The sequence below is a fragment of the Caloenas nicobarica genome, chromosome 2, assembly GCF_036013445.1.
Source record: "Caloenas nicobarica isolate bCalNic1 chromosome 2, bCalNic1.hap1, whole genome shotgun sequence".
NCBI lineage: Eukaryota > Metazoa > Chordata > Aves > Columbiformes > Columbidae > Caloenas > Caloenas nicobarica.
In genome coordinates, this window is record NC_088246.1 from 153,231,043 (window position 1) to 153,253,269 (window position 22,227).

Sequence of the window (22,227 nt, forward strand, 5' to 3'; positions counted from 1 at the left end):
CCCCACCCAATGAGTTCTGGGTGCAAATGAAAAATACTGGTGAAAACGGACTGTTCAGCAGGTCAAATCGGAAATGAAAAGCCTGAACCAAAGCAGCTTTACTTAACAAATTCAGTATTAGCAGAGCTTTATCGCTAAAAAACTAGTGAGTTATGTTTAAAAAAAAATTACGTTGGTAGACTTAATGTTATAGCATTTGCGTATGTGGAACAAAAGATGAAACTGCTAAGCTTTCTGGTAAAGGAGTAAAACACACCATTGATCTGTTAAATGCTTCTGAATTACCAGTAGCAGCCTGAAGTGCTGTGCATGTGAGCTCAGCAGCCTGGTGTTCATCCTGCGCTGCTGACAGGTAGTGACAGGAGCTGCTCAGCTTGGGCTGTCCTTGACATCCATCCTGAATCTTGATGGAAGGGAAACAGGGCTGAGAAACTGCACAAATGCAGACCACGTTTTCAAAAGCAGCTTTAATTTTGTACCATATATATATATATATAAAAAGCACTACACATTGGCTTCCATTGGTAAGAAGTTGCAGATAAGATAGTTTTTAAGTTTTTGCAATATATTTAGTAAAGTTATGCTGAATAAATGTAAGAAAAAAACCACTTTATATATTTGGAAAGAAGACTTTAATAGTGTTGTTATATAGTGTATTGGCCAACTCAAGTGGGTCATCTTCTCTTACCGCTGCCATTATTTCCAGTATTTGACTAAAAAAGAAAGATTGATATTAGAAGACTCAAACTCAATACTGAATATACTTCAGACTGCTCTGCATGTAAAAGTACAAGTCACTGAGATTAACCTGGAATAAAAACCTATGCTGAGAGCAACAGGGCAAGGTGCTCACACATGCACCTTCACTTGTAGGTCACTAACTGCCGTTCCCATCACACTGAACGCTGGTTGCTCACTGGTACAGATTGATCTTTGGTCTTTCGACTCATTTGGAGGTAATTAAACAGCTTTCTGTTTCAAAGAAAGTGTCATTTTGTGGTTGTCTTTATCAGTGGTTTTAATTTTTCAGAGTGAAATTTGTTAGTCTTTCAAGGCTAAAGCTGCACCATGAATAAACTGGTCTGTGGCAAAGCTTAAATTCCAGATACAGCCTTATCTGAGAGTAATGCTGCCAAGTAACTTATTCCTACCTCCCTGTTCTCTAGATTAATGGTCATTAATGCATTCAGACGTTTCCAGTAAATCTTAAATGAAAAATTTTAAAAGGCTGATAGCCTTGATACAATCCAGGAAAAGGAGGCAAAAGAAATTGCATGAATAATATTAACACTAAGTAAACAGAAAACCAAGCTGCTATCCTTTCTGTATACTTGTATTCTTGATTTTTGTATCAGTCATTCTGAAAAAAAAATATTCTGTACAGTTCTTAAGATGCTTCATACTTCCATTTTTTTTTTTTTCTAGTAGAAAAAAAACCACCCTTCATGGTGAAGAGTAAGAACCTCAAGCCTGGTGGTGGGGTTTGGTGGTTTTGATTTTTGGATCTTGCCTCTTAACCTGTGCAATAGCTGAACTTCTTTTTGAGGCAGACAGAGTAGAAAAAGTTCCTCTTAACAATTACTGGAATGCAAATATTTTCCTAGATGCAGAATTAGCCCATTTCATAACCACTCCTGTGCTTTGCAACCAAACAGCTTCTTGATTTAAGGGGATGTTCAAGATGGATGGGGTGAGATCAGGCCTACACAGAAGTAGCAGATACCAAAAAATTTCACCCTTGAAGAGTTGGTAGCGCTTACAGATCTATCCCCACTTGAATGCAGTAGGATGCTACATGTTACTGTATCACTCTCTGTATGACATCACTGAAGGAGAAAAAAGAAGCCTCTTGCAGCTAAAATTTTAAAAAAATAGCTTCCAAGGGTAGTAGTACAGTTATAAAAACATCACCATTGACACTGAAAGGTGTCCAGCACCACCAAAACAAGTGGAAAATTCCTCCTGCCAAATGAGCTATATTAAACAGTATATATACCCCAAACTTTAAATATACTTTGTGGCTTGAGGTAACTTTCCCCTCACACCAGATCTTGCTACTTGAGAAGTCACAAAATTCAGTTCTCGGTTACCATACTACTTTTCTCCTAAGGTCTAAGAGGTTCTCAGGTTACTAATCTACAATTAGTACAGGTTATAATTAATGTTGAAGGGACAGTAACTTTGAAAGAAGGCTGAACTAAACAAGATTTTGTTTCGTAAGAGAAAGCAAAAGCCAAAGTATTGTGTGCCACTCTAGGAGAGACTCCGTGCATTTGCAGTTCTGGGGTTTCTGAAACCCTTCCGTAAACTACAGCTACGGCAGCAAAGACGCAGGGGTTGTTCACACACAGCCTTGCCAAAACAGCAACAGTAGAGCTCTTCCACTTGGGATCAGAGAACTGTTTTCACTCCATCTCTTCCCCTACTGCAAAATCATACACTGACCCCAGAAAGTCTTAAAATACTGAAAGAGCTGTTCTGTGCTAATGTGTGCTCTTCGTATTTAAAACACAAATAACATGAGTTTGAAAGAGTTTTACAGATTGACAGAACTGCATAAAATATATCTGAACACTGGGAGGTGTCACCATGTGATTTTAAACTATGCTTTTAGTGTGATCAGTGGTCTTTCCTTGCTAAGAGTTTCAAGTTTACCCCCAAAGCAGCAGAACTCCCTTCAGTCCTCAAATAAACTCTTGTTTAGACACCTTGCCAAATAACTTGATTCCTTAGTAGTATCCCGAGCAGTATTTCAAAAGCTACTTCCAAACAGGTAATTTACACACCTTTTCATAGAAATACATCTAGCTGTCACAGAAAAAAAAAAAAAAAATCATGTACTACATCACAAGAAGAAACCTTCCTGAATTCCTTTTCAGGGAGTTGATAACCAAGAAGATTGGCCTGACTTTAGTAACAGTTGTGAAAATTCAGGAATTTCATCTACCAGAGCTGTTTAATGGAGATAACTAAACATTTTAGCTAAAACAATGATACATTTCCCTGCTTTTCACACCTCTGCAAAGAAGCATGTGAAAAGGTGGCAGAAAATGGTTTCTGTACTTCCTAACTCTGTCCATAAGCCCCTGGAGTTTTATGTTGATGGCTGTTATTCATACCTAAACATCATTGGATCACAGTGTTCTCTGAAACTTACATTTTCTGTCTTAAGCAGCGTAGCAGAATGACAAAATGACCCAAACCCAATTCACATGACAGCAGTTCACACCGGAATGCCTGTGACACAAGCACAGGCCCTGCTCGGTGTCTCAGGGCTGCCCCATCCCTGGAGGACGAACAGCTCCCGTGTTCCATCGGTTCTAAAAGTAACGGGAACAACTGACTGAAATTTATTCAGATCAGGTTACTTTACAGGGTTTAATCCTTTAAAAACTACTGGTTTCACTTTCAGGGAGCTTTTTACATCCAGAGTTACTGAAATGGGAAAATTAAGACACTTAATTTTTTTCCACAGCCTATGAAGCAATACATCGCACAAGTTTCAATAAATTTAGAATTCATTTCTATTTACTACATTTCCAGTGAACTGATTTTTTCATTTTTTTCCCCCTGTGCCGTTTGAAGTATTTTAAATAATAGTACAGCAGTACACTTACATTATATGGCAGGGTTCATTTCTGTCCTTCAAGCAGTGCCCTATTTCCCATTTCTTTTTTGTAGGAAATGTAGTTTTAATATATTTTGATCCAGCGTGAGTATTTTTCACTCCACACCAAGGTGCATCTGGTTTAATTTGAAAAAAAGAATTAAGAGTAATTTAACATCTCCACAATCTTTGGATTTTTACACTGTTACCTTCAGGATTTTACATTAAAAAAAATCCACAGTAATAGTACATAACACTTATTTTCTCTGACGTGATAAAGCTAGCTAGATACACTGTATTCCACAGAAGCTTCCCGTATACTTTAAGAGGTCTGTACTTCATGTGCAAATACATTTAAGGATTTAGGCAGTTTGTGGTTTTCCTTTCTGTGATTTGGAAATTTAAAAAAATACTGTATTTATAACTGACAGTAATTGATAATTGAAATGAACATGCAAAAAAAAAAAAAAGGCATCCCTAGTCTGTCAACTAAAATCACTGTTCATTAGGTCAAGAGGGGAATTTAAACATTCTTCCGCCTTATAGTATTTAAAGAGCAGTTGTTTCCAAATGCCGTCACTGCTACCAGCAGCAAGACCATGGCCACTGCCCTGTGTTTGGGACATCTCCAACAAGCTGGATTTTAAAAAGATGCTCAAACAGGATTCTGATACCTGGGTATATGTAAAAATCTGTGCTTGTCAATTTGCCTTTTTCATCTTCTCCTGCAATGTCAGGAACTGGCATGACAGCTCACTCCTTCCAGCAGAAGGCTGCAATGGAATATTTCTGAAGCCCATGAACTGCTTTCCGAAGTGGAGAAACAGCCAGTCCTTTTCCTACTCAGAACTCCTCAGGTCTTGATTCTGCCTTATCATTGCCATACAAGTGTATTTCCTTGCTTAACAGTGTTTAAGTCACAAACTGACCAAGATATAAAATCTTACCAGTCTCTATCATTAATCGTTCACTAGGAATTGATTTCAGTGTTTCCAAGTTGGCTTCTGTTTTCAATGAACTAGAAAATCAAAGTTTGGTTAATTAAAAAAAATAAAAAGAGTATAAAAGTTTGCCTCTTAAAATGTTTTGCAGCAAAGGCAGCTTCCTAAATAATTTCATTAGTGAGTAAAATTTGTTTCATTTTTAAAAGTGCTGCTTGTAAATTCACACTTTGCAGAAAACGGCAAATGCGGGGAGTTCCTCAGTGAAGCCGTCTCAGCGCAGGATTCGGCAGAAACCCTGCCTGCCTGGCCTCCGCAACCCACGCAACTGGTAAAGTGCTGGCTGGCTTTGGGCCAGAGGGCTGCTGAGGAGCCAGAGTGTGGAACCAGCACATGAGGCTGCTCAGGTTACGTTTGCATTATTCCTGGATTTGACATGGCAGCTTAAAACGATGTTATTTTTTAAACACTTTTCAGAAAGACTGCCTCGAAATTCAGAAGGGCTCCTTCCATATTCAACAACCTTATTTATTTACAAACAAGGATCAACCTGAGGGTAGCGGAATGGACCTAAGACTAGATTAACTCACTGAGCTGTGAGTCAAGAACTTCTTATGACTAACACACTAATGAGTGCAACTCTAAATCTGTCAGATGATTAAGAGTCTAGTGAGCTTTGAAAACTTGACCTCATTGTTTAAAAGAAAGCAATGAGTTCACTACAGCTGACACTTTAAAATAGTTTTATTTCTTGGAACTTACCAGCCATTTATTCCAATATAAAGATCCAAATCTATTATAGCTGCTGCGTCTTCCTTTGTGCCATCAAAAGAATGTACCTAGAACATATATGAATATAGATGCATACATACATTCAAATATATGTACGTCATTTAATACTCATTTAAAAGTAAGTATTCATTTTTGTGACATAAATACCTTTGATAGTACACATTACACATCAATATAAACAAAGATGGGACATGGCTCAGTTGTTTCTCAATTTGGGCTCAGTTCAGGCTGAAGTCACTGGAGTACTGCAGTAGAAGGGGTCACTGTATTTTATTAGTGATAAATCTGGGTAGAAAAGGCCTATCCAGTGATAATGCTTTTGGCTCAGGAATTCCCTGTAGCCGACAGCTGGGAGACCATACACAGAAATAATCGTGTGCACATCGAATTTTTACATTCTTTCCTCAGTATTCCCTACAGGGCACTGTCAGGGAAATAGTAAGCGCAGTGTCATGTTCTCCAAGGATTTCAGTCCACTGGAACTAGAGAGACGGCCTCTTTGGTCATCTCAGGGACTAAAGAGGCACGTGGCAGGTCCCACGGTAAAACCAGTGCAATGCAGCTGGGAACTGCAGCTTCTCGGCCCAGGTGGAGTAAGGACACTGTCTGGTTCCCCATGCCGAGGGGGACATCAGCAGGAGAGGGTGCCTGCTTGTCATTTTTCCACTAGAGATGGGGTTTGCAGAAAAGAGAAGGGAGGGAAGGAAGGAGAGACTGTACAGGATGATGTAAGAGCACAACATGCAAAGTACTGAGCTAGGGGAAAGTTTTTGTGGTAAGAAAGGGGAAACCTGTGGACTGAGATATTATTGTAGGTGTGGTCTGATGTCAGTAGGACAGAATAATCCAACCATTTATTACTTTTGGAAAACCCTGCCATAATGGAAATGTGAAAGAGCATTGCTGAGCTTTCTTAAGCATTTCATCCAAAGTTTTTCCTGTTATGCTTTTGAATTAAACTACATGATCTGAATATCTAAAGGCAGGAAGCAATCAAAAATTACATCTGGATCTAATCTGACAACGATGTCTAACGTCAGAAGCAAATGTTTGAGGTTATGGCTTCCACTGGGAACATGCATCTTAATTATCTCTGGTCGGAATGCACTGCAGTTACAGACACTGAAGAATTGGGAAAAGGCCAGTGTCAATTATCAGGTGCTTAATCTGTCCTTCTGACAGGCCAAGAAAAACTGCTCATGTCAGCTGCAGAGCTTTTTCTCAGCCTATCATCTTACCTCAGAAAAAAACCTGTTGAATAAGCAACGAAAATAAAAATACTAGGACAGACTAGAAAACACTTATTAATTAATAACTTAAATCATTTAACAGGAAGCCTACCCAGATTCCATGACAAACAAGAAGTTGCATATTAAGCAACAATATTCACACTTATGCATGTAAAAACGAATGCTATACTGAAGTCCTTACTTACCACCCCTCCAACAAATCTATCTCGGTTTCTCCTCATTATATCTGTGAAACAAAATAAATAAAAATGTAAGACATCTTTATTGCAGACTAAGGTGAAAGATTCAGGTTTCCAGATTTTTCACATTCAGAATCTGCTCTGAATATGAAATTCTCAAAGAAAACCCACCTAAAAATTCAGCGTGTGAGTTTCTACAGTGGAGAAACATGGGCAGTTGCATCTGTTCTGACAGGTCAAATTGTTTTTCAAAATACCTGTAAAATAAAAATCCCATTTAAACAGAAACTCAGTGTAAGAGCAAATAAAGACAGCAGAAGAGTTTTTTTTCCAACATTTATGTGCTTTTGTCCTCCAGAACTAAAGACAGAATGAATGTATTTGCTGTGCAAAAGCTCATTTGTGCAAGGATTTAAAAGGAATGCTTTCCCATGGTATATTCCCATAGTAGTGATCTATGGTGGAAGACAGGTAAGAAGTAGCCAAAACCATCAATACTGGAAGAATGCACACATATATACACTCTCTCGTGTAGTGCAAGCGTTGGAGTTTGGTTTTATTTATTTGTTTTTAATGAAAGAGGAGCTGACTGGGTTCCTTCCACAAAGTTTTGAAACATCAGGAATGGCAGAGTGTGGATCACATGGAGATCCCTATTTGAAGCAGCACTAGTGAAGGATGTGAGAGCGAGTAAGGGAGCACTATGCAGGTTTCTGTAGCCTCAAAGGGGCAAAATTGCATCAGAGCTGGCTGGCCAGTCCAGAGTTTTTGTTTGTCCTTCCACAAAGGTAAGTCTTTTCTCTCCTGGGGTGGAACAAATACCAATATCTAGGCATCTTACTTCTGCCCTGTTCTGCCTATTGTCTTTGCTTTTTCAAAGTCTTCCACTGTTTTCCCTCCTCCCTTTTGTGTGCCTGTTTCCTTTCCTTTTCACTCATTTTTACCCCTCTCCTACCTTCTACCCCTAGTATTCCTTTTGAAGGAGTGGTAAAAGCGAGGCAGCTGTCCTACGAAGAGACATAAACATGTGGGTATAGGGAAGGTAATGAAGTAGCCAGTTTCCCCAGTGCAGTTTCCAAAGGAAACTAATTAGCACCGGACTAACCTGTCACTTGTCATTTGCAGCTAGTTCTGATCCCAGAGAGCTATCATTTCCCATTTCTGTCTGCCACGCTACACCCAGGCATGCAAATTACTAACGCTCAGGAAACACGGTAGAGCAACTAACGCATGGCAGGACAACAGTGCATCGGTGACCCAGTGTCCGTATGTAATCTGTAAGATGACATCACTCGGACAAAGCAGGGGGACAACACTGCCTGCCCGAACAGGCTGGGACTGAACGCACGTATTGGATTTATTTAGGTGTTGCTGTTAAAAGCAGCCAAGGGAATGGGGCATTCCCACCGTCACGTGTCAAACGTTTCAAATGCAAACTCAAGTTTCCCCATACTGTTGTGTATGATTCATGTATCCATCAGGAAAAAGTGGCAGCAAACCATTTGTTCGATTTACATTTTCCCAACATATAAATAAGAATAATAAGCAGAAAGAAAATGACAATGCAACTGGTCATTTCAGTTTCTGCAATTTTCAATATCTTCTGTATATTACAGGTTGATATTTCTCTGATAAAAGCTACCTTCCGTGTTTATTAGTGCAGATCTTTGAGATAAAACATTTGGAACAGAAATTGGCTGTAATGTTAAAAACTGACATGAAAATTCAGGAGAATTAATTACGCCTACTTTGAATCTTCTTTGTAATCTAGATTCTGTGCTTAGCTTTGCTTGTTTGACTGAATATAAATTTAATTGCAACTCACGATTGCTCTTGTGGTTAAATAGCTACAATTGCTATTTAAAAAAAAGAAGAAACCCTCGAAAAGCATGAAGACACCAGATATATGGTGATCAGAATGGTACCAAAAGAATCAGTTGGGTGAGTAGACTGTCATTCAATATATGCTGATTCTATGTTGCTTCTCAACAAGGAAGTTTGAAAGTACTTCTGCGTGATTGTATGCAAATTTTTATGTTTGACCATAAAGTTCAAATGCTGTGGTATTTTCAGGTTTGAGATCAAGACACTAACGGCGCTGAAGCAAATTGTCCTTGCTGAGACAGAAGATCTCCAGATAAACCATTCTGGATTCCGGTATGAACAACGATGCATGTGATTTTGTTCCCCCCTCCAATTTGGTTAAGAAAACTCCCGTTTCCCAGGTTGCTGAGCCACACAAACTCCTCTCAGTAATAGAGCAGAAGTGAAACTTCTATATAGTTATCAGTCCATTTATAATGTGACCTTCACCTAACTACCATTTAAATCATCATTTTCTGATGAAAAAGTTATGAGAATGGAGAAAAATTCCAAAAGAGTTCTTAGGCCTGCTTTGACAAAGGAATTTCATCTTTATTAGTTTTTCAATCCAAGAGAAAGGATAAAAATAACGTTAATTTATTACAAGAGAAAATTATTCAGAAGAAAACACTGCATAACTAACTGGAAAATAATGATTAAACATTAAACAAAATGGAGGTCATGCTCCGATAATCCACAGGGAAGCTGCCATATTTCTCTTCCATGGGGTAACTCTGCAGCTGCTTGCTACCTGTCCTAGTGACGCTACAACACCTGAACTACAGATAAGCCAAAATCCAGTGAACTGCCTCAACGCATTTCACTTCGCCTTCTTTTTTTTTAGTTCATTTATCAAGCATTATTTTCAAGAACTCACCATCCTATCTGCTGAAGGTCATGAAAGCCAGACTGTCTCCAACTCCATAGCATTTTAGCAGAAATAAAACCAACCAAACCTTGACTATACTTCACAAACAGGTGAAGGATGTGAAGCAGGGAAAGCTGTCCATTTAGAAAACATGGAATTCACAAACACAGTGTTTGCAGGCATCTGCCCTTGAGGCTTTCAATATTTCTTTAGGAAAGATATGGACCTGTTGGAGCAGGTCCTGAGGAGGCCACAAAAAAGATCAGAGGGCTGGAACAGCTCTGCTGTGAGGACAGGCTGAGAGAGTTGGGATTGTTCAGCCTGGAGAAGGTTCCAGGGAGACCTTATTGTGGCCTTAAAGGGGCCAATAAGAAAGATGGGACAGACTTTTTAGCAGGGCCTGTAGCAATAGGACAGGGGGTTTAAAACTAAAAGAGGGGAGATCCAGACTAGATATAAGGAAGAAATTTTTTACAACTGGCCAGGGTTGCCCAGAGAGGTGGTAGATGCCCCATCACTGGAGACATTCAAACTCAGGCTGGACGGGGCTCTGAGCAACCTGATCTAGTTGAAGACGTGCCTGCTCATGGCAGTGGGGGTTGGACTATGATTCTTCACTTCCTCATATTTCTTGATTTCTTTTCTTTCTCTCTCAATCAATCACCTCCTTCCAAATGCAATTTCCAGCAATGGCTCTGAACAGATCTCTTAGAAACTAAATTTATGTATTTCATATGATTTACTGAAATAGCTCAGATAAAGACTTTGTCATTATCAACCTTAATTAAAAAGGATTCACCTACCACTTTAAATGTGATTTCTGTCATCTCTTTCCTGACAACCCAATTTCAGTTCACTTGATTAGAAGGTTTTACTACAGGTCTTCAGCTGCAGTCCATCAGATAAGGAAAATCAGATATTTTTTTTCTCCCCAAAACATCAAGGCAGTAAGGGTCTTAAAATACAATACTCCACCGGTGGTTTAGTTTGCCACAGAAAAGAAACAGGTTATGCTCCAAGGTGTGTTTTGCTTAACTCTGTGCACACTGAATTCTACCAAGAAAAAAAGCTCTGTCCACTTTTCAGGATATTTTACTGTATGACTGTAGCACTGTGATGAAAGCTCTACCTACTGCTAACGTGTAGCAATTACAAAAAGCAGAACTGACCGCTGCCACCCAGTGACTAACTCAGAACAGTAATATGCAGGTGCAATTCATTAATCACTCATTTTATTTGAATTTATCACTTACATATCTCAGTTAGTTTCTCTGCAGACAGAAGTTCTCTCTACAAGAATGCCAGCTGATTTTAGGGGATGCACTCGCTTCTTTCCATTCGGTATCTACGCTGCATTATATTACTTCAAAACACAGATCTCTCCAGCTCCTGAGATTACCTCTATCATCAACTCTCAATTATCTGCTCCCATTAACACCTCCCTTACTAAAAGCTCATTGTTTTTCCACTGTTGACTTACCCTTTTTGACAGTTCTGTTCCCTTCCTCATGCCTTTCACTCAGCCTAATTCTTCCTTCACACATGGCAGGTATGTTATTCTCCCCACGAGGCTCTAAGAGTTTTTGAGTATTAGCGAGAATGAGCATCTGTCACACCCAGAAACCCGCCAATTCTGATCAACTTTACAGAAAAAGACATGCTAGGTCTACACCAGGCAGGTAGCAAAATTTAGCGTACAGCACTACTGGAATGTAGCCATCTTTCTTTAAAGTCCCATTTCTGCCAAAAAAACCCAGATCCAACCCTGCAAATTGCAGGTCTAAATCTGATGAAATGTTACCTGGTAGAACACAAGATAAAAACCACTCCTGCAAAATGCTACAAGTCTATTTATAGTTATCAAATGTTTCTTACTTGAGTTGGGTGTCCTTTGGGCAAAATTCTAATCTATCAAAATCTACAAATAGAAAGAACAAAAAAACCCACTTAGCATTTTAGGATTTTTTAATACATGTCCAGAAAACAAAATGTTGAAGTACTACAAGAACACTTACCTAAGCCACATTCTCCAACTGCCATTACCTTTGTCTTATTTTTTTCAATCAGATTTTTTAATTCCAACAAATACTGTTCAGGGCTACTCTGCTCAAATTCTCCACAGCGGGTAGGATGGCAGCCAACTGTACTGTAAAACATGTCTAAAGCAAGATAGGATTAGAAAATATTAAGGAAAAAAAAAAGAAAATTTATGTAAGGTATAGACAGTATTTGTATCTGGACCTTTTTTACTGCTCGCAATTTTAAAAGAGAACTTGCTTTGAACATCTTTACCTTGGTGATGATTTTATTACACTGGTATTTTCTATTTTAAAAATGTTAGACAGTGGCTCTACTGGGAGCGTGTATGTGTTTTTTAGTATTCATTATTTAGTATACTCCAAAACTGCAACTCAAAAATGAATTATTCCGGTGGAGTGGCCCTCAACAAATCATAAAACTGTTGAGGCTGGAAGAGACCTCTTGAGATCATCTAGAAATACATTTTGTTCAAAATGCACCAGGTTATCCTCAGCTGCAAGATTAGCAGACAGTACACGACTTCCCTCGTGTGTCTCTGCATTAGTCGTTACCGAATTTGGCAAGCAACACCTAGCCTGATTTACCCAACTATCTAATCCAGATTACTTTAGTGCCAAAATTAACATTTCTGGTAAGTGGCTTTATGGAGAATGTAAAAACACAGGGGAAGGGAAAGACTACATAAGGCCCTGAGCAACTTGACCTAATATCAAAGCTAGTCCTGCTTTGGTGGAGGTGGACGGGGTTGGACCAGATTACCTCCTCAGGTTCACTCCAGCCAAAATTATTTTATGGTTCTGGTCTGTAAATAGTACTTTAACACACATTTTAGCTCAAATACACATTTAAGTAATTAGTGGAATGATATTTGCCTTTTGACAGAAGGGAAAGCTAGAAGAACCATGAAGAGAAAGATACCTCTCCTGTTCAAGTTGGTCATGATATATCGTTAAGTAAAAAATAAACAAAAACCCACCTGGTCAAACCAGCACACCACCAAAAATATATTCCATACCATACAAGCATTTCATCTTATTTCTAGAGGAATTTTAACAAAAAATTTTATTACAGAAATTTCCTGTAATTTCTATTTTTATCAAGAAATAGAAATTACAGAAAAGACTGATTCCTTCCAACACCCAGGGATCTAAAGATCAAGATACAAAAACTCATACACAATATATTCATCTCATTCTGAAACGTAATTTCTCATTTTCATCTGAGATTCTGTAAACATCTATCTCCAAGGGCAGGTCCTTTTGAAATCTTAATTCTGAGAGTGGAGAAGGTTACATTTCTGACTGGCAATATAAGTTTAAAGTGAAAATACCATTTGTCTGTGCCAGCTGCAATGCATCTTTACTATCTTGAAGACTCCCACCTGTAATCAAAAACTTGGAAGAAGAAAAGTACTGTCAGCAAGTATGTTCTTCTTTGAAGATTGAACAAAACATTTAAGAAAACACTCAGATGTAAGTAAAAATCTAGACAGAGAACATCAGGAGACAATTATTAATGTATATATAACAAAATTTCATAAATCAGTAACGAACCTCAATCGTCCTCAGGTGCTAGTAAATACACTAGGTATCAAAACCTGATTTTTTTTTCCTTTCTCAAGTATCTTATATGCTAAGTATTCAAACCATTAAATGAGTAAAATACTTCAATTTGCAGAAATATCAACTTCATTAGACAATGACTCAAGAAACTTTATTTGCATTCAATAAATGATTTTCAGAAATATTCTCCCTTACAGATGGAGAAACTAAAAACTCTCAAACAAGACACAAGTAGATAAACCAACAAAGGAGTCTGTTTCAGTGTCAGGATTACAAATTTAAGAATTTCTGATGCCGATATTCTATTTTTACCTTAAGATCAAAGGTTATCACACCAGAATGTGGTCTTTTTTGAACAACCACTTGCAAGATCTTGCACCCTAGGTTCTAATAAATCATGACCCCATTGCTTTTGGACAACTCTTATCCCTACACATGCTATACAGCAGACTCAGCACCAGGTCAGACATTTCTGCACTACACTCCATTATAGATGGACACATCCCAACAGTATCATCAGAAAAATAAGTTGAGCTGAAATCAGCTCAGTGTACATACAGCACAGGGCAAAACACCAAAAAATACCATAAATCAGCAGCTGTATAGAAAACTAGAACTATTTTCAAATAAACAGATTAAGTTTCTAGGCAAGTAGAAACAACCTGGGATGGAACAGACTTCTGACACCACACGGGCCAGTAGCAGGTCTGAGAACACAGCTAAGGGCTGGGAACTCCTGAATTCCATTTCTGAATCTACTGTGCATCTTGAAAAGGTTCTGCAGCTAATCTATTTTTGATACTAAAATAGGAAAATGGCTGCTTACTTTCAGAGGGTGGTATAAAGATTAAATAGTACTTACACAACACATATAAACACAGTAAAAGTACCATGATTCTGTATTTGCTGCAGTGTGGTAACTTCTCCATCACTAGAATTTTCTTTTTTTGCCTCCCAGTTCATTTCCCACTCTTTTCAGACAAAAGCCTTTCAGCAAACTTCCAAGGTGCCTGTTCCTCCTCTAGAGGAGGGTTTATTTCTTATCCACCAGACTTAGTAGTGCAGTAGAACAGTTTGTTACAGTATGCATTGTATTCTATTTTAATTCATATTTTTTCTCTTGGCAATTTATTAAGTTGAGAGGTATAGGCAGGCTGGACTATTGTAACTAAAGGAGTTTGGTGCACTGCTGACAACACCAATTTCAAGCTAAGAGTTACAAACATGCTCACAATGATGCTGGTTTAATACATGTAACCCAGTATTTACTAACAGACTTCAGATGCCTCAACTGTAAGAATTTACAGGCATGCCCAGCTCTTCTACAGTTACAAATTTCCTTTACATCTAAAAATATCTGAAGGATCTCAATCAGAAGAGTTTTGAGGCTTTGATCTGTAGCAGCAACTGTTGAGTAAGAATCACACAAGATACAAGAAAAGAGTGGCTGCCTATAATACAACTAACATGGAAAATTATGTACTAGTTGATTGCAGTAGGTCAGAGGAGAACATCTTTCTGTTGAAACTGTACAAAAGAAATTCTATATACACATCACATCACTGAACTTAGATAACAACCGCCTAATGATCTGTGCAAATGAATGACAAGACCCTGCACAGAATGCTTTTGCTTTATGCTACTGAAGAAAGTTACTGCACTTTCCATTGTAAGTTCCAAAAACATTTGTTTTAATAGGGCGGCACTAAGAAACCGAAGCATTACAAAGCTGTTTAAAACACTAAAGAAGTTTTATTATAAGAAATTACCTTTTTAACGCCAACTTTGACTGCTCTCTCTACCACATGCAAAAAGTCGTCTGCAAAAGTTCACAAAAATGTCACAAATTGAACTCAAGGTTTTACAGCATAACTTAACTACTTTTCAACTACAAATCACTTCCATGCAGTCAAAATGCCTATCATGAACAATCTTTTAAACCACACCTGATTAATCTTTAGAAGACAGTAACAAAAAACAATAACTGAAGTTCCAATTTAAATCCAAGAAGTTAACAGAAGTTTTTCCACATACTTTAGGAGACTCTGTCGTTACATCTATATCTAAAGGCCATGAGAGCAAAAAAAGCATCAGCTGTAACCAGTAACTATGATTCAGCAATGCTATATTTGACAATTTATTGTTCATAATTCCCAAATCAGTTTTTCCATGCAATCCTAATATAAATAGATCAGCAACTGTACATTTTGCTCTAGAAGCAGTTACCTGTATGACGGCTTAACAGCAATTAAGAGAATGTATTTTGCTTAGAACACCAAATTATTTTTGTTGCACTTTCTTCTTCAAGCCCTAGTAAATAGTAAGTATCCAGTTTTTGACGAGAAAAAAACTCTAAGGTCATGTTCTGATACCTAAGAGGTTTCTGTTTTAATGAGAGGGATTCTGTCTTTCAGCATATACAAAGAAACATTTACCTTGATGTTTTTGTGTTCCCCTGTAGATTCCTCTGAACATAGGATCTGTCAGGTTAATACCAATATCTATGAAAAAGACACAGACAAAAATTAGATGTTATAGTTGCTCTAAATTTCATTTGGAGCATTAGTCAATTAGGGAAGACAAAAGTGTATCATAGTAGTCCCTGACTACCACATTCACAGGCCATATAAAGGTTAAGCGTAAGTTTGCTTGCATAACTTGAGAGCTTAGTCCTTACTAGAAGTGACCAAAAAACAAAATTTTGGCTGCCTGTGCAACTCCAGACTTTTTCTATGGGTGTATAAAACACACCCTCATAATCACCAAAGCTAATGCATGTATACTGTTTATTGCAATTATTAATAATTCTGCTTTTCACATGAATCACAGAATGTCAGGGATTGGAAGGGACCTCAAAAGATCATCCAGTCCAATCCCCCTGCCAGAGCAGGAACACCCAGATGAGGTTACACAGGAAGGCGTCCAGGCGGGTTTTGAATGTCTCCAGAAAAGGAGACTCCACGACCTCCCTGGGCAGCCTGTTCCAGTGTCTGTCACCCTCACTGTGAAGAAATTTCTTCTCATATTTAAGTGCAACCTCCTGGGAAAATATAAACTCATCTCTGCCAACAAGCAGCAGGGAAGGAAAAACGCAGCATCCGACGTACAGCCTCGGCAGGGGCGGCAGCAGGCTGCTCACACACCTGCCCGCGGTCACCCCGCCCGGGCGGCAGCACGAACAAACTCCCGCCGTGCGGACACCGCCCGCAGCCGCCCCGGGCCCTGCCCGCCCTTCTGAAGTTATTCAGAATCACAGAATCATTTCAGTTGGAAGAGACCCTCAGGATCATCGAGTCCAGCCATAGCCTAAGCCATGTCCCTAGGAACCTTGTCCAAAGGCCTTTCAAACCCCTCCAGGGATGGTGACTCCACAACCTCCCTGGGCAGCCTGTTCTGACAACACTGTGAGGATTTTTTTCCTAATATCCAATCTAAACCTCCCCTGGCGCGGCCTGAGGCCATTTCCTCTCATCCTATTACTTGCTACTTGGGAGAAGAGCCCAAACCCAACCTCCCGCCGAATTTCTAAAGAGTATCACCACCTTCCCCCGAGCCCGTTCCACGCAGCCGGAGACAACCACAACTACCGCGCAAAGGGGACGCGGAGGGGCCGGAGCCCCAGAGCTCAGGGCACGGCCCCTCAGCGCCCTACGTGCAGCCCCAGCGGCGGCGCAAACGCCTCTTGCGGGCCCGCAGGCAGCCGGCACCCCGGCCCCGCGGGGCGGCAGGAGGGACGCGCCCCGGACGAGGGGCAGGTCCTGTCACCCGAGCGGGCCCCGCCCGCCGCGCTCGGCCCCTCACGGAGCAGCGGGGCTCCCCGCGGGGCGGGCGCGGGCGGCGGCTGCCTCAGCCCAGCGCCGGGCGGGGTACAGGGGAGCCCCGAAGCGAGGCGGCCCCGCCAGCCCCGGGACGCGGGGCCGCACCGCCCCGCTCCGCCGCCCTCACCGATGAACTTGGCCCGGCTCATGGCGGCGGCGGGAGCGACGCGCCTGCGCGCGGCGGGTCCTCCGCGTTCCCGTCAGCCCCCGCGCGAAGGTGAGGGGTAGGGCAGCGCGCAATGGCGGCCTACCTGACGCACCAGCAGAGAGTGCTGAGGCTCTACAAGAAAGCCCTGCGGCACTTGGAGTCCTGGTGCATCTACCGGTGAGAGGCGAAGGGGAGCGGGCCTGGGGAAGGGTTGGGGTTGGGGCTGGGGAGGGCCGGCCTTCCGAGACGGGCCGGGCAGGGCCGGGTCTCGGCCTCTTCGCTTCTCCCAGTCGTGGCTGAAGGAAAAAGCCTGAGGGGTCACTTGTGTGTGCCGGCCACAGGCGATGTGGCAACAGAAACTCCTCAGAGCTCCTGGCCAAACCTTGCGTTTGCGAGGGGGGGGAGGGGCTGATGATGTTGCCAAGCTTGGTTTCTCTCTCTGATTAATTTTTTTCCCCACTGTACGTCACTATGCTTAACCTCTGAGGCTGAGGGAGCTGGGTCACTTTAGCTTGGAGAAGAGGAGACTGAGGGGTGACCTCATTAATGTTTATGAATATATAAAGGATGAGTGTCAGGAGGATGGAGCCAGGCTCTTCTCGGTGACAACCAATGATAGGACAAGGGGCAGTGGGTCCAAACTGGAACACAGGAGGTTCCACTTAAATTTGAGAGGAAACTTCTTCGCAGTGAGGGTGACAGACACTGGAACAGGCTGCCCAGGGAGGCTGTGGAGTCTCCTTCTCTGGAGACATTCAAAACCCGCCTGGACACCTTCCTGTGTAACCTCATCTGGGTGTTCCTGCTCTGGCAGGGGGATTGGACTGGATGATCTTTCAAGGTCCCTTCCAGTCCCTGCCATTCTGTGATTCTGTGTCTGCAGAGACAAGTACCGCTACTTTGCTGTCCTCCTGAGAGACCGGTTCGATAAGAACAAGGATGTGAAGGATATGGTGAAAGCGACAGAGCTGCTGAGAGCTGGTGAGGAGGAGTTCTGGGCAAACCAGCACCCCCAGCCCTACATCTTCCCTGACTCCCCGGGGGGCACCTCCTATGAGAGATACGAGTGCTACAAGGTAAAGTGGCCTGTAAGATTGTATATTGCTGTGCTTACCTTACTCTTCTTTTAGTGAATGTCAGGTGAGTGCTTTAAGTGGACTGAGCCAGCACTGTGCCCTTGTGGCCAGGAAGGCCAATGGCATCTTGGGGTGTATTAGAAGGGGAGTGGTTAGTAGGTCCAGAGAGGTTCTCCTTCCCCTCTACTCTGCCCTGGTGAGACCTCATCTGGAATATTGTGGCCAGTTCTGGGCCCCTCAGTTCAAGGACAGGGAACTGCTGGAGAGAGTCCAGCGCAGGGCAACGAAGTTGATTAAGGGAGTGGAGCATCTCCCTTATGAGGAAAGGCTGAGGGAGCTGGGGCTCTTTAGCTTGGAGAAGAGGAGGCTGAGGGGTGACCTCATCAATGTTTATAAATATGTAAAGGGTGGGTGTCACGAGGATGGAGCCAGGCTCTTCTCAGTGACAACCAATGATAGGACAGGGGGCAATAGGTCCAAACTGGAACACAGGAGGTTCCACTTAAATTTGAGAAGAAACTTCTTCTCAGTGAGGGTGACAGACACTGGAACAGGCTGCCCAGGGAGGTTGTGGAGTCTCCTTCTCTGGAGACATTCAAAACCCGCCTGGACGCCTTCCTGTGTAACCTCATCTGGGTGTTCCTGCTCCGGTGGGGGGATTGGACTGGATGATCTTTTGAGGTCCCTTCCAATCCCTGACATTCTGCGATTCTATGATTGATAGGGCTGCAGCTTGACTCAGCAGTATGATTTCACTAATATCTTACTGTTGCTGAATGTCTTACCACTTGCGTGGGAGAAGCAGTCCTGCTTGTCTCATCCTTGAAAATGGAGTTTATTGGTCTGTCTGAACACAGCCATAGTCTTTTGGCTGGGGTAATCATCTGCTCTTTTGCCAAAGGGAAGCTGTTCTGTGATGGGTCAGCAGGCACAGCGAAAGGGCTGGAGCTGAGCTGTGAGACTAAACAAGGTGGAGGAAGCTTGCTGCCTATTGTCGTGTCGTCTGGTCATAGCCTCTTGGCTTCTGTCTGTTCTCGGCTCTCGGAGAACTTCTCTTCACTCAGTCCCATTGTTCTTCCAGCATTTTGAGTAACTGTACAAATTAACATTTCCCTTCATATGCTTTGGTACAAAATATGTATTTGTGCATCACTCTGTGATAGAAGTTATATTTTTAGAATTTAAGGCACTTCTAGAGGCTTCTTTTTTCTCTAGATTGTTCTGTTTAGGAGGAAAGAAACAGGTTTCATAGAAAAACACAGATTTTTTTATTTGCTTGACATTGGCTCATTTAATGCATTATGAGATGTTAATTGTAACCTAGAGAGTGGATGCATCCATTTTCTCCTGAATTTGAAGGAAGTCCTGACACAAGACTAGGTCTGATCAAATCTTTACATGTAAGAAGCCATGTGAGAGGAAGAATCTGACGTAGATTTATCAGAGGCAGAGTAAAAAAACATAAGCAAAAAGGGAATAGAAGGACTTAAGCCTGTGCCAAAGTCATGGGCCTTAACGGTAGTAGGGGTAATAATGAGAGAATGCAGATAGAAGAAGGTCCAGTGAGCAATAAGTGGTCAAGATTAGTGTTCGTATAGAAATATAATCTGGTTTATGTTCTCTTTGCCCTGTTTGAAAGGCTAAAATTAACAAAATGGCTGTCCCAAGGATTTGGCTTCTTGATATATCAGTGATTGTCCATTGTGGATGCTGCTACAAAATGTAACTTTTAGATCTCAGGCTGTTTGGTTGTTTTAATTGGTATTTGAAGTGGGTAGATTTTTTTTTTTTTTAAATTATTAGCAGCTCTATTATTTCTGTTCGACCAAAGGTTTACTCGATGAGAATCACAGCAGGAAGCTGAAAGTGTAAATGTCACTGGATGAATGATTTTACTGGGGCAACTTCTAAATTTGCGTTTTCCAGAACTGGGTCTCTTGTGGGATTTTGTCGTGTTTTTTGTTGGTTGTTTTTTTTGTTTGTTTGTTTCATTTTGTTCGGGTTTCTGGGAGGGTGGTATGGTGTGTGTGTGTGTGTTTTGTAGGTGGTGTTGTTTGTGTTTTGTCATCCTTGGGTTTTGGTTGTTTGGATTTGGTTTTGGTTTGTTTTTTTGTTTGTTTTGGGGGGGTGTTTGTTTTTCTTTGTTTTGTGTTTGGGTTTTTTTGGTTGTTTTTGTTTTCTAATAAATGTTCCCATCACTGATATACTGCTGCAGAATTTTGAGTTTCACTTTTTTTTTTTTCTTTTGTGACTGGACATCTTAGAGGTCAGACCATTATCAAGATCTTAAAGGCCACTAATTTTGTAGTAGTTGTAGACAAGCAGCAATGAGCTGTAAGGTTGTCTCAAATAAAATAAATCAGTAGTTCAAGGAAAAGATTTCTCAAACCTGCTGATTTTGGGAGTAGGAGGGGAAGGAATTTACAGTAAATTGAGATGATCTAGTACTTGTCTTCGAGTTGCTGTGATTTATGCTGTGATGTCTTCCTGTGACTTAGGATAATGTGTGAAACAAAGATTAAAAGCTCTGAGCTCTGTCAGGTAGTTCTGTGAGACTAACAGTAGTCAGGTAGCTCTTAAGTGGTGTTTTTATGTAGCGCTTTATTTCCTGGGCTATTTATCCATCTTAATACTGGTTTCAGTGATTGCATTCAGTTCTTCTGTGTGCGTGCATACTATATATAATTTCATCTATAAAAATAATATATCTGAAACTGTTAATTCTTTAAAACAGATTCCTGAGTGGTGCTTGGATTTCTGGCACCCCTCTGAGAAGGCCATGTATCCTGATTACTTTGCCAAGCGAGAGCAGTGGAAGAAGCTGCAGCGGGAGAGCTGGGAGAAAGAGGTCAGTGCTTGCTCAATGCAGAGTAACGCCTCGTTAGCACACGAGTATTTCATGTGATGTTTAGATGTGTTCTTGGAAAATATCTGAATGCCTTTGCAGTCTCGTTTAGACTTTGCTTTACTAGAACTCTCCTCAGCATGAAACGCTGACTTAAAATGCCTACAGAGACATATCACAGCTTCTTAAAGGCTGCAAAGGGAATTTGAAGTTAAAGCTGAACCTGCAACCAGTTAGTGCAGGGCTGTTGTAGCAGCTTTGCTGAAGGAAATTCCAAGGGGATGAGAAGTGATTAACGGCCAGAGAATTCCTTTTCTGCTGCTGTGAAGCTCTGAACACTTTCTGGTTGCACCTTTGGAAGTGACTTCCCACAGCGTTCATCGTTTGGGAATAAAGAAGAGTTTCTGGCCAAGCTAAGCTGAGATTCAGCTGGGAAAAGTTGATGGTCTTAGAATAATTCTTTAATTCAGTTGTAGAGAACTAGTTGGATTGTATGTAGAATGGCACTCTATCAGAATTAATGTAGTGGCAGCCGGCACTTAATGCTGCTGCAAGAACCCTGTATTGGGAACCTCTGAGGGGCTGTTGGTGACACGCAGAGCTGGAGGTGTCCTGCTGACTGGAACGGGGCTGCTTAGGGCTGGTAATTATATAGCAGCTTTGAAAGCAGCAAGAGAACATGGTTTGTTTAATGTAGCACTGGTAGACATGAATTACTTGGAAATAAAGACCTTTTAAGTAGAAAATTCTCTTGTAAATCACTTTTTACTCCTAAAAATTCCTTCTTGGTTAGGCAATATGAGCCTGCAATGATTACTGAGTTTAAGTGAATACTGAGAAACAAGGAACGTGTCTGTCAGGCCCAGGGCTTCCTGCTGGTTCTTCCCTTCAGAAGCGGGGGCGTTTTGCGCACAGCCTGGGCACTGAAAAACGCGTGATGGAAACGTGCATTTATGTGCTAAAGTGATTTTATGTCTTGTCTTCTAGATTAAGCAGTTAGAAGAAGAAACTCCTGCTGATGGTCCAAGAACTGAAGCTTTGCCTCCAGCTCGTAAGGAGGGGCATCTGCCGCCTCTGTGGTGGCAGTATGTGACAAGACCTCGTGAAATTCCCATGTAAAAGCATTATTTCACGTGATAATTGAAGCCATCTATGTTCTGTAGGCAGCAGCCATGTCAGTGACTGCATGCTACTCGAAGTAATACAAAATAAAGCCGAATAAAGTAAAATAGAAGGCA

At 41.2% G+C, this 22,227-nt stretch overlaps 2 protein-coding genes across 4 annotated transcripts; one reads left to right on the forward strand and one right to left on the reverse strand.

The window, feature by feature from the left end:
- Positions 1 to 467: 467 nt before the first annotated feature.
- On the reverse strand, positions 468 to 17,084 carry TATDN1 (TatD DNase domain containing 1). 3 transcript variants are annotated; one of them, XM_065627346.1, is made up of 12 exons: positions 17,048 to 17,084; positions 15,538 to 15,603; positions 14,872 to 14,921; positions 12,871 to 12,934; positions 11,516 to 11,659; positions 11,376 to 11,418; positions 6,941 to 7,026; positions 6,776 to 6,816; positions 5,311 to 5,387; positions 4,555 to 4,625; positions 3,618 to 3,744; positions 470 to 713 (listed from the first exon to the last, which is right to left on the reverse strand). In XM_065627346.1, exons 1-12 carry the CDS (start codon positions 17,067 to 17,069, stop codon positions 611 to 613), a joined length of 894 nt encoding a protein of 297 aa, XP_065483418.1. In that variant the 5' UTR covers positions 17,070 to 17,084; the 3' UTR covers positions 470 to 610. The 3 variants fall into 3 exon arrangements, with proteins under 3 accessions (XP_065483420.1, XP_065483418.1, XP_065483419.1); XM_065627347.1 differs by lacking the exon at positions 17,048 to 17,084 and adding an exon at positions 16,645 to 16,866 and having other exon boundaries at positions 471 to 713; XM_065627348.1 differs by lacking the exons at positions 11,376 to 11,418; positions 12,871 to 12,934; positions 14,872 to 14,921; positions 15,538 to 15,603; positions 17,048 to 17,084 and having other exon boundaries at positions 468 to 713; positions 11,516 to 11,608.
- A 26-nt stretch (positions 17,085 to 17,110) lies between these two features.
- On the forward strand, positions 17,111 to 22,227 carry NDUFB9 (NADH:ubiquinone oxidoreductase subunit B9). The gene is made up of 4 exons (XM_065627349.1): positions 17,111 to 17,245; positions 17,952 to 18,144; positions 20,879 to 20,992; positions 21,977 to 22,227. The coding sequence occupies exons 1-4, from the start codon at positions 17,160 to 17,162 to the stop codon at positions 22,106 to 22,108; spliced, it is 525 nt and encodes a 174-aa protein (XP_065483421.1). The 5' UTR covers positions 17,111 to 17,159; the 3' UTR covers positions 22,109 to 22,227.

Excerpts from the sequence above, each read along its gene's own strand:
- TATDN1 (XM_065627346.1), bottom strand. The coding sequence starts at position 17,069 with ATGAGCCGGGCCAAGTTCATCG. Across the intron at positions 15,604-17,047 it reads GAGCCGGGCCAAGTTCATCG|ATATTGGTATTAACCTGACA; the intron begins GTGAGGGCGGCG and ends TCTTTTTCATAG. Across the intron at positions 11,419-11,515 it reads AGTTGGAGAATGTGGCTTAG|ATTTTGATAGATTAGAATTT; the intron begins GTAAGTGTTCTT and ends TTCTATTTGTAG.
- NDUFB9 (XM_065627349.1), top strand. The coding sequence starts at position 17,160 with ATGGCGGCCTACCTGACGCACCAGCAGAGAGTGCTGAGGCTCTACAAG. Across the intron at positions 18,145-20,878 it reads AGAGATACGAGTGCTACAAG|ATTCCTGAGTGGTGCTTGGA; the intron begins GTAAAGTGGCCT and ends TCTTTAAAACAG. Across the intron at positions 20,993-21,976 it reads GGGAGAGCTGGGAGAAAGAG|ATTAAGCAGTTAGAAGAAGA; the intron begins GTCAGTGCTTGC and ends CTTGTCTTCTAG.